Below are 10,798 nucleotides of genomic sequence, written 5' to 3' on the forward strand. Positions count from 1 at the left end.
CGCGAAGTGGAGCGGCCGATTAGCTGCGGTCCGGCTCCAGCCGGGCGGGGGAGCGTCGGTCACCCCCGCCGGTTCCCTCCGGCGAGCCGCCGCTGCCTGTTCCTGGCCGAGCGGCGTCCCGCACCTGATTGGCGGGGCTGAAAAGCCTTTACCCAATGGCGAGGCGGATCGCCTCAGTGCGCCCAGGACGGGGCGGAGTCGCGCTCCCGTCGAGCTCAGGCCCGCGTCCGTCCAGGGGCCAATCAGCGGTCGGCTAGCATGGGACGCGCGGGGGCGGGGGGGGCCGCGGTTGAGAGCGGTGCTCCCATTGGCTGGGCGCTGCGCGGGGAGCGGTTTGAATCGGCGGCGCCGGGCGGGGAGGTGAGCGACGGCGGTGGGTGGCGGCGAGGCGGGCTCGTGTCCCCGGCCACTCGTGACACCCCGTCTCGGCTGGGGCAGTCGTGTGAGAGGGGCCGCTCGCTCCTCGGCGTGGGCTCCTGGCTGAGGGCGGCTGGAGCCGGGTAGCTGAGTGGCCACCGTTGCGGTAACGGCTGGGGAGGTGCCGCGGCCTGGGTTTCTTCGTCGCTTTTGCCTACGTTCTCCTTACAAACAGAATGTGCCCAAAGTGCAGAGTCTGTCCCTCCAGGATAAAGAAAATCCATCAGCAAAACCCATGTAAACCGGTACTTTGTCCATTGCTGGCTCCTCGCGTGTGCAAACGCATCTGCTGGGTCGCAGGAGCTGCAGGGAGGATGTATTTTTATTTATCACTTGTATGTGGTGCTTCCAGCAAGACACCAGCCAATAACATTTTTAAGATGCAGCCCATGCTCTTCCCTACCTATGTGGTGGTAGCTCTGCCCCCCATGTGAGCACAAGTACATTTCTATATGTTAATTTTAAATGTGTCTTTTTGCTAACAGTAATGGCAAAATATAAGAAACGCAGACGAAAACGGACAGCCCGAGCAAAACTGCTGCCGGAAAAAAAAGGAGATGCTGCAAAGCCTCAGGATGCAGGCTGTCCTCCTCGGTAAGAGGCTCAGTTTGAACCTTTCCTTTTTAACTCTGTTCCTGGGTCTACTGTTTGCTCCCTGTGGAACAGAGGTAGTAGAATTGTGTTTGAAGCATGCCTACATCCTGGCGTGGATGCTGTGAGATCGCTTCATCTCCTGTATCTTCTAGTACTCTTATCATTTAATATGTAGGAAAAGCAATTTGGATAAAAATGTATTGCAAATATTATTCCTCCTGCTCCTTTACTGAAATGTATCTCGGTCTTTCCGGGTTTCTGTGCTTGTCACCTGCTGTTGCTGGTACTTGTAATTTCCAGATGATTGGTCACAGTTAACTTTTTTAAAGTTTGAAATGATAAATGTAAGTATGGTCTCATTCTGAAACATTCTGTCCCAGGTCAGCAGGTGATCTTCCGTTGGAAACCTCATCCATCCAAAGCCATCTGTCCTCACTCTGGTCATTAGCCTTGCCCAGTGTAAAAAACGCAGTAAAACCCTTTACAACAGCAACATTGGTTTTGTATTGTTGGTGCCAGAACACGGTTGCACGGGTATGTTTTCTACTTCTCTATTTTTGCCAATGTGTGAGGTTGTTCTTAGCCCTCAGGTGCAGGATGTACAGTGGGATTTGAGAACTAAGCTGTAATTGTAATTGTATCTATTGAAACATCTAAAGTATATTTAGTGTTCACTGTTGAAGGAATAAATATGAGAAGAGCGTCAAGGCAACTGTGGACATAAAATGCATACATGCAATTGTAGGGGTTTTTTATTGGAATATCAAGAGGATTTGCAGTGACAGGGTGCGGTCTGTCTTTCATAGCAGAAATGATTGTATGAGCTTTTCAGGTCAAATGTGAATTATACTTTAGAATTTCTAGGTGAAGTTCAATTTTTATTTGGGGGGAAGTCACCCCTTGGTTTCCTGCCAAGTAGCTATTTGGTGAAATTTTATATCTTTGTGCTTTGCCTTTCCACTGACTACAGTAAGTCCTTGCAACAGAACTTTCAATAGTAATCATAGCCCTGTCTCTGGAAACATAACACGGTGGTGAAAATGCTGATCTGGTTTCTTTTTATGCCTAGAGTTTCAAGGTAGTTAAAGACCTCATATTTCCATCACAAACCTACTTAAGGGAGCTAAACATGTTCAGAGAGCAGCTGGAAAAGTTGGAAACTGAATTTTCCAGACTACAATTAACACTCCAGGTCAGTCTCAGTCCCAGCAGGGTAGGGTAATGTTTGCTTGTGTATGCATGTAAGGAACCATGGTCAGTACAGATAAGCTGAGATCTTAAGAGCTTCTCATTGGGTGTTGTTTGCATTCAGCATTACTAAAATGCAGCTACTTCATAGCTAGAGGGAACTGGTTTGCTGGCAAGCCTCATAAGAGGCTTTTTATGTCTTTCTGGGTCAGCTGAAGCCAGAAACTTTGTTCTCTAAAATTCCATCTACTTTTGCCAGTGGATTCAATATTCTTTTATTTATTTATATTGTTTTCAGGCCAATGGAATTGTAGCCTTTTCTTCAGAAAATTCTCTTTGTCAAAGGTGTAATAAACCAGTTCCGGGTGCTCCTGTACAAATGCAGATGGGCTCGCCGCCATCAGCATCAGGGCCTTCTGCAATACAGCTGCAGCCTGCATCTGCACCTCCTCCTCCACCACCACCACCACCACCACTGCCCCCACCAAAACTGCCTCCAGCACCTCTCCTCCTCAAGCGGGGCAATGGCGCTAAAGCACTTCTGGTAGGGAGTAAGGATTTTCTCTCATGGCTGGGTTCTTTGGACCTGGTTTCATCAGAAACGTTTGTCTTTGTGAATGCTCAGTCACTTCCCAGTTCTAATTTCCCTTCCAACCACCTTTGTCTTCAGGCACCACCACTGAAGAAAGATGGGCCGATGCAGATCACCCTCAAAGACCTGCTGGATGTTAAACTGAAGAAGACAGACAGAAACCTGAGAACAGATAAGGTAACCCGGGGGACACATGGATAAATAGACGATGGTGTATTAAGGCAAACTCCATCCTGGAACTGGTGTATTTCCTGCAGTGCTTCTTTTAGCCCCTTGTGGAATTTTTTCAAGAAATTAATTCTTCCCTTCCAAAACCCAGCAATCAGCTCTAAGTAATCATTCTAAATCTGCACCTGGGCATTTGAAGTGAAGAAATGAAGTGACTAACTCAAATCTCACCTGGCACGCAGGACAGTTCTAATTTTACATTAAGGGCATGTAGCTTTCATGTAGCTTTGTCTGCCTGTTGTGAACAGATTTGGGGCTTCCTTTTGTCCAGCTGAAATCTTGTTTGCAAAAGTTGGGGGTTTGTAATAAATCTGTTTCTATCCAAGGCACATTCAAATCTTAATGATTCAAGAAAGCCATAAACCACAGAAATCTTTCAGAGTATAAATATTACATAGATTTAAGGTCCATGATACCTTCTAAAGTTTTATTTGTGGTAACATCTCTTTTCTCACTTCAGGCAGAATCACCAGTGAAGACACGCAAGGCCTTAATTACAGTCTCAGATTTACAGAGTGTCAGTCTGAGATCTAAATCCAAGCCATCAGCTCACGTTAAAAACACCTTAATGTAAGATGCTTTCTTCCTTTCTCTGACATCAGATTTTTCTGTTCTAAACAGTGAATAACATTGTTTAGAGTGGAAACTATTTTAACAATTTGTTTTGTTCTGTTAGTACCCCCCCTAAAAATCAGTTTGATCTTCGAAAACATCTGAAGAAAGTCAATATACAAAGGTAAGTTCCTTCCTATTCGCTTGTCTTGTTTTTCTAGAAAAAAAAATAGAGAACTCATCATAATTCCCCTTGTTTCCAACCTTTCCAGAAGTCCTGGTGGCACTCCACTAAATAGCAAAGAAAACATTGAATGTGGGACTGGGTTGACACCAATAATGACACAGGCACTACGGCGCAAATTTCAGGCAAGTCATGGTGTCTCTTTATGGATCGATAAACTGACTTTAAAATCCACAGGATTTCATATGGATTTTACCCTGCCCCCTGCTACAATGCAGCACCATCACTATGCATTACATAAGTTAAAATCTCTCTGTAACTCTCATCCAAAATTGCCAAGTACGCACAAATAAGGGGGCTTGTTTTTACTGATTCCTGCTTTACTGGTGAGGAAACTGCTGAATTGGAATGCCAATGCCTGTCTTCTAGCAGGTTATCTGACAATGCCAAAGAGAAGTTTTCTGGAGGAAAAATTGCTTTTTTGATGGCCATTGTAGTGCCTCAATGCAATCTCTAACTTCATTGTTCTAGTTTGCAGGAGAACAAAATCTGAGGGTTAATAACGTCTTATTTTAAGGATTTGCTGTGTCTGTTTTATGGTGTCTGTTAAGACATCACCCTAAATTTTGTTGTAATTAGTACCAAGTTCATCTTCCAAGATCTGACCCTTTTCTTATTTTGACAGATGGCTCATCCGAAGAGTCCCTCTCCTGCCCAGTTCAGTGCTGCAAACAGCTTTGATGAACTAAAGTAGGTTTCTGGAACAATCTGTTTGTCATCTGTAGCCAGCAAGCCACTTGAATCCCATTTTTATCTCGCTCAGGCATATGTATTTGCAAGCATATCTACCGCATATGAGAATGGGGCATTATAAAACCCCTTTAGCACATTTCTGCTTTTTAAAGGCAGCGTCTTTCTGATGTGTCTCGGTCTGGTTGCATCTTCTTTCTTAATGGAAAAAAAAACCCCACCACGATTTCCCGGGTCTTTTGATACCTGGCTGCTGCTGAAGTGGGGACTATTAACGTTCCCAGCACCGGTGCTGCTTGTGATATAAATATGCATGGCTGAAATTCAGTGCTACTTTTACATTTTTTAACAAAAAAAGATCTTGAGGGTAATTGTACAGGCTCAAAGCGGAGCAGTTCAGCTTGCTGTCATTAAAGTGAAAGGCTACCAGCTTCCAGGACCAGCGCAGCTGACGTGGGTACCGTGGCTCCCGGCTGGTGGCAGACACCTACCCTGTCCCAAGCCCGCACCGCCCGAGGACACGCAGCGGACGGCCTCCCGCAAAGCCACGTTCAGTGCGGGCAGAGGCTGCGCCTCCGGAGAGGGGGCGCCCCGGGGCTGGCCCCGCGGCAGGACGGGCGGCCGGCGCTGCCCACGGCCCGCTCCCGCCCCAGCGCCGCCCCCGCGCTGGCGCGCCGCTGATCGCGTCCCGCCGCGGCGCAGGCGCAGTGTCGGGGCCGCGGCGCTTCCGAGCGGGGCCATGCCGCTGCCGGGCGGGCCGGCGGGGGCCATGGGGGCGGCGGTGGGGCCCGTCAGCCTGCGGGAGCTGCTCCTGGGCGCCACGGCCGGCGCCGAGGGGGGCGGCGCGGCGGGCGGCGATGAGGAGGTGTGCGTGGTGGGCATCTTCGGGAAGACGGCGCTGCAGCTGTGCTCGGAGAAGGCGGCCCTGGTGAGCACCGTGTGCGACCGGCAGGTCTTCCCCCTTTTCGGGCAGGAGGATCCCGAGCTGGAGGACGGCGGCTCCGGGCAGGAGTGCGACCCCGTGGCAAAGGACTACAATGAGTTGCAGGCCTACTACAGCCAGGAGAACCGGGTGCTGTACCTGGTGCTCACCTCCATCTGCGACACGCCGCAGCTGCTGCGGGCCTGCGGGGACCTGGCGGCGGCCGAGAGGAGGGAGAGCGGGCCCGGCCACCCCTCCGGGGGCCCGGCCCCACTGCCTCACGCCGAGGCCCACGAGTTCTGGAAGCACCAGGAGAAGCTGCACTGCCTGAGCCTCCTCTACCTCTTCTCCGTCTGCCACATCCTGCTGCTGGTGCACCCCACCTGCTCCTTCGACATCACCTACGACCGCGTCTTCAGGGCGCTGGACGGGTTGCGGCAGAAGGTCCTGCCCTCCCTGAAGGCCGCCATCAAGGACTGCCCGGTCGGCAAGGAGTGGAAGCTCAACTGCAGGCCGTGCCCTCCGCGCCTCCTCTTCCTCTTCCAGCTCAACGGGGCCCTGAAGGTGGATCCCCTCCCGAGCAGGGGCCAGGACCCCTGCGGTCACCTGGAAAAGCCACCCCCCAAGAAGCACTCCCCGAAGAGGAGGCTGCAGCACGCGCTGGAGGATCAGATCTACCGCATCTTCCGCAAGAGCAGGGTGTTAACCAACCAGAGCATCAACTGCCTGTTCACCGTGCCGGCTAACCAGGCTTTTGTGTACATTGTGGCTGGTGGGGCCCTGGACGGAGACGATCCAGTGGCCATGCTTCTTGACCAGCTCAGGAGCAACTGCACCATGAGAGAGACTGACTCACTGCTGGCTCCAGCCCTGTCGGGACCCAGGAGGTACCAGATGATGCGGCATGGCAGGCAGCAGCTGTCCTTCCATGCAGAGAGCAGCAGCTCCAGCTCCTCTGGGCAGCTTGTGGACTGCACCCTCAAGGAGTTCTTATGGCAGCACGTGGAGCTGGTGCTCAGCAAGAAGGGCTTCGACGACAGTGTGGGGAGGAACCCGCAGCCCTCTCACTTTGAGCTCCCAACCTACCAGAAGTGGGTTTCTGCAGCTTTAAAACTGTATGAAGTGACCATTGAAGGCAAAGATGACGACCCGACCTCTCTCACTGGGGAACTGAGCTCAAAAATCATGAGCAGCATCAAAGTCTTGGAAGGCTATTTAGATATAGACACCAAGTTCTCAGAAAACCGTTGCCAGAAGGCTCTCCCCATGGCCCACAGCGCCTATCAGTCCAACCTGCCCCACAACTACACCATGACGGTCCATAAGAACCAGCTGGCACAGGCCTTGCGTGTGTACAGCCAGCATGCCCGCGGCCCAGCCTTTCATAAGTATGCCATGCAGCTTAACGAGGACTGCTACAAGTTCTGGAGCAACGGGCATCAGCTCTGTGAAGAGCGAAGTTTAACTGATCAGCACTGTGTGCATAAGTTTCATCTGCTCCCAAAAGCAGGTAAAGAAGCTCGCTTGTAATCAGGTTTCACGGTTTAATTTTGTATCTGCTTTAGAATGTCTTAGGCTGAAAGCGCTGACTCTTGCATGTTTATGGAAGGTGAAAGTTTGGCAGCTTTAAAGTGTCGTCTTTGTACAGTGGGATTAATTATAGCAGAACCGTTCGGCAGGTTTCCTTTAGGTTAGTAGTGTTCAGGAGCGAGTCCGCTGTTAGCAGTAACTTTAATTTTAGTAGTAACTCTGACTCCCGTCATGCTCATCGGAAACATTACCCTGGAGTCCTCCTAACAATACGTGTGTAAGAGAACAAAAGTTCTCTAGGAAGCATAAGTGTCCCGTCCCGTCCCCCCCTTTTTTTTTTTTTTTTTTTGTTGTTAAATAGCTTGATTGATGTCTAGCAAGGCATAGAAGCTGTCTGATGCACACTTATTGCAGGCAGAAGAAGTATTTATGCCCTTTAGGAAAAGGCTGTAAAAGCAAAGAAGATTCAGTTTAGTGGTTTAGCTTACACTGGAACTTTGTATTAAAAGTGAGAAAGGAGGAGTTGCTTGACAAAGTAGGATTGCTGGCAAATGATTTTGTGTATGTATATATCAAGGAGGAGGCAGTGGATGGAGGGAATTAGAGAATCTCTGGAAAGGGTGAGCAGTTTATCTAGGGTTTGATTGATTTTACTTTTAGGGGAAAAGCCAGAAGCAGACAGAAATCCTCCAGTTCTGTACCACAACAGCCGGGCTCGTTCCACTGGTGCCTGTAACTGTGGAAGGAAGCAAGCTCCTCGGGATGACCCCTTTGATATCAAAGCAGCTAATTACGACTTTTATCAGGTAACTGTTAGGTCTCGATTGCTGCTTCAAGCGGTTCTTTTGCTTCATCGGTAAAGTCTGTATTCTGAAGTGGCTACAACTAAGTTTCCTCTTAACCTTATCGTCTTGTAAACATTGGATGTTTCTGGGAGCAGGAATTGTTTGCACGGTGGGTTGAGCTGAGTGGGCAGTTGCAGTCTTCCCCGGTGCGTGCACACAGGAGCATCCGTTTACACTTCCAGTGTGTTGGCTCATGTGAATTTTACATCGGTCACATTTGTGGCCTGTGTTCTTGTTGCTGCTTCAGTTCTCACATAGTGCAAACCTCTTGAATCTTAATTGTAGCTGCTGAATGTTATAACTCTGAACTCCCTCATCTCCAAGGTGGAAGATGGAAAGATAACCACGTTTTCTTTCTCATAGCTGCTGGAAGAAAAATGCTGTGGGAAACTGGAGCACATCAACTTTCCTGTATTTCAGCCAAGCACACCTGATCCAGCACCCGCTCGGGATGAGTCATCGCCTGCCCCTCCGGAAGGCGAGATTGAGAAACTTAAAGAAAAAGAACCTCAGACTCAGGGAGAAAGCACAGGCCTGAGCTTAGCCCTCAGCCTGGGTCAGTCAACGGGCAGCTTGGGCACTTACCCACCTGATGCCCAGGGGGGAGGGGAAAACACAGAAAGCCATGGGCAGAGTGGAGACTCCAAAAGCGAGAAAAGGCCGAGCCTCGTAGACCGCCAGGCATCCACTGTCGAGTACCTCCCAGGGATGCTCCATTCGAATTGCCCCAAAGGCCTTTTGCCCAAATTCTCCAGCTGGTCGCTGGTTAAGCTGGGGCCTGCTAAGGCTTATAACTTCCACACAGGCTTAGATCAACAAGGCTTTATCCCGGGAACAAACTATTTAATGCCTTGGGACATTGTCATCAGGACGAGAACTGAAGATGAAGGAGACTTAGATACCAATTCCTGGCCTGCACCTAACAAGGCCGTTCCTGGAAAAAGAAGCGCGGTGGTGATGGGAAGAGGAAGACGGAGAGATGACATAGCTCGAGCTTTTGTAGGATTTGAGTACGAAGATGCACGCGGTAGGAGGTTCATGTGTTCAGGGCCTGATAAGGTGATGAAAGTGATGGGAGGGGGGCCAAAGGAATCCGCCATCAAAGCCCTCAATTCTGACATGCCGCTGTACATCCTGTCCTCGACTCAAGGCCGAGGACTCAAGCCACATTACGCTCAGTTCATGAGACTCTTTGTGGTGGTTCCTGATGCTCCGCTGCAGATCACGTTAACGCCTCAGGTGAGAAAGGCAAGAGGGAATCTGCAGAGACGGGGTGGGTTGGTTGGTGCATTAATTGCAGGACTGGAAGGCACAAGGGTGACAGGCGAAGGGTGTTGGAGGGGTGCTACAAGAAACTCTGACTCAAACCAACTTCAATCAGGTTTTTCAAGGCAGTAGTTGCCAAAAGTACCTGTTTTATAAACAGTTTGTTGGATTTTTTTTAAACTTCAAGATTGGCTTATACCAGCTTTATACTTTGTATAAAGTGAGTTTTAAAAAATATTTTATCAATGATGAATTAATGGTATTCTATACTGTAATAATTGCTTCTTTTTTAAAAAAAGATAACAAGTGAGTAATGACCATGTAAGAATGAATTTATTATTTTAAATGTCAGAGAAAAGCAGTGACTCATTGCTGAGATTAATTATTATTAGTTGCCCTTTGAATTTAGGAGGGGAAAAGGTGGCAATTTACTTGGAATATCCATTATGCTGTGTGTTGTGGGTTCCACACATCAATTCCTCATGTGAAGAAGCCTTTCTGAATCTTTTAATATGAATTATACAAGAGCCTTATTAAATGTTGCTGAAATCCTTGAAAATTCACATTGGTTTAGCGTGAGGTGACAGCTCAAGGATATCTGTGCTATGGCATTGAAACCGCTGTTAACCCAGCATTTACTGCTGCCTGAGAGGCAAATGGGTTGTGTTTATATTGTGGATCTCTTTGGCAAGACGTAACCTGCAGCCTTAAATTCAGCATTTCCGCTGTGATAAAACTGGGAATTTATGGGTGTCTCACAGTAACAGCAAAGTGCTTTCCTGGAGTGTGCTGCAGTGGCCAAGAGCCTGGTTGTAGGTGAGACTTAATAGATTTCCTTGGATTCAGTTTGCTTTTAAGGGTTTTTTGTTGTTGTTGTTGTTATTAAATTTCTAATTGCATTTTATTTTCTACTCATATTTCCTTTTGATTTCAGGTTCAGCCAGGGCCACCACCTTGTCCTGTGTTTTACCCTGAGAAGCAGGAAATAACCCTTCCGTCTGATGGACTATGGGTGCTTAGATTTCCTTACGCCTACGTGACAGAACGTGGACCCTGCTTTCCTCCCAAAGAAAGCCAACAATTAATGAGTTACAAAGTTCTCCGAGGAATACTGAAAGCAATTACACAATAAGAATTATTCTGGTAGATTAAATTTAGTTTTAAAAGACTGTCTTCAATCCAAATCATGGATCTCGAACCATGTCTGTTATCCAACAGCTATCATTGCAATCTTGTGAAGCCCACTGCATTTCACTGGAACACAGTCAGGTTGAAAATAAAGTTTGATATCAAAGGAGAGAAAGGAATCTGAGGCATATACAGTTTCTGTTCATTGGATTTTCATATGTAAAAAGTAAAAGCTGGTTGTGGTAATGTACTGAGCTTGTATTACTAAATGTTTTGATGATAGTGCTTTTCCACACACTACCTTCCCACATACGTATTTAGGAATATTTGAAAACGAGCACTGCCTGAAATCAAGAGTTTTCTTTGTCATATTGAGGCAATGATGGGCAGAATCTTTTCTTTTTCTCCAAACTATTTGTATGTAAACAATAGATGCTTTGAATGCAGTGATGTTGGTTGTCTTTGATCTTGTCTTAAAAAAAAAAAAAAGCATTGCGGTTCTGATTTGTATTAACACCTTGGCCAGAAGCGCTGCTTACCTATATTAAGTTGAAATATTTTACTGTATTTGTATTCATAGATCAGATTTTGTTAATAGGCCA

General features: G+C 47.9%; 2 protein-coding genes across 4 annotated transcripts; both read left to right on the forward strand.

The window, feature by feature from the left end:
* Positions 1 to 196: 196 nt before the first annotated feature.
* PRR11 (proline rich 11) lies at positions 197 to 4,832 on the forward strand. 3 transcript variants are annotated; one of them, XM_040618126.1, is made up of 10 exons: positions 197 to 360; positions 903 to 1,011; positions 1,392 to 1,545; positions 2,081 to 2,203; positions 2,498 to 2,743; positions 2,870 to 2,968; positions 3,480 to 3,589; positions 3,696 to 3,755; positions 3,844 to 3,940; positions 4,441 to 4,832. In XM_040618126.1, exons 2-10 carry the CDS (start codon positions 905 to 907, stop codon positions 4,507 to 4,509), a joined length of 1,065 nt encoding a protein of 354 aa, XP_040474060.1. In that variant the 5' UTR covers positions 197 to 360; positions 903 to 904; the 3' UTR covers positions 4,510 to 4,832. The 3 variants fall into 3 exon arrangements, with proteins under 3 accessions (XP_040474060.1, XP_040474069.1, XP_040474052.1); XM_040618135.1 differs by lacking the exon at positions 197 to 360 and adding an exon at positions 367 to 523; XM_040618118.1 differs by lacking the exon at positions 197 to 360 and adding an exon at positions 530 to 662.
* Positions 4,833 to 5,206: 374 nt separating this feature from the next.
* SMG8 (SMG8 nonsense mediated mRNA decay factor) lies at positions 5,207 to 10,669 on the forward strand. The gene is made up of 4 exons (XM_040618104.1): positions 5,207 to 6,937; positions 7,618 to 7,763; positions 8,166 to 9,041; positions 10,003 to 10,669. Exons 1-4 carry the CDS (start codon positions 5,245 to 5,247, stop codon positions 10,198 to 10,200), a joined length of 2,913 nt encoding a protein of 970 aa, XP_040474038.1. The 5' UTR covers positions 5,207 to 5,244; the 3' UTR covers positions 10,201 to 10,669.
* Positions 10,670 to 10,798: the final 129 nt, after the last annotated feature.

This window comes from Falco naumanni, chromosome 1, assembly GCF_017639655.2.
Source record: "Falco naumanni isolate bFalNau1 chromosome 1, bFalNau1.pat, whole genome shotgun sequence".
NCBI classification, from domain to species: domain Eukaryota; kingdom Metazoa; phylum Chordata; class Aves; order Falconiformes; family Falconidae; genus Falco; species Falco naumanni.

What these genes read in the sequence shown, in the direction of transcription:
- PRR11 (XM_040618126.1), top strand. Translation starts at nt 905, where the DNA reads ATGGCAAAATATAAGAAACGCAGACGAAAACGGACAGCCCGAGCAAAA. An exon ending in GATGCAGGCTGTCCTCCTCG is followed by an intron (nt 1,012 to 1,391) that starts GTAAGAGGCTCA and finishes ATTCTGTCCCAG; the next exon opens with GTCAGCAGGTGATCTTCCGT. An exon ending in AAGAAAGTCAATATACAAAG is followed by an intron (nt 3,756 to 3,843) that starts GTAAGTTCCTTC and finishes CAACCTTTCCAG; the next exon opens with AAGTCCTGGTGGCACTCCAC.
- SMG8 (XM_040618104.1), top strand. Translation starts at nt 5,245, where the DNA reads ATGCCGCTGCCGGGCGGGCCGGCGGGGGCCATGGGGGCGGCGGTGGGG. An exon ending in TCATCTGCTCCCAAAAGCAG is followed by an intron (nt 6,938 to 7,617) that starts GTAAAGAAGCTC and finishes TTTTACTTTTAG; the next exon opens with GGGAAAAGCCAGAAGCAGAC. An exon ending in AGATCACGTTAACGCCTCAG is followed by an intron (nt 9,042 to 10,002) that starts GTGAGAAAGGCA and finishes TTTTGATTTCAG; the next exon opens with GTTCAGCCAGGGCCACCACC.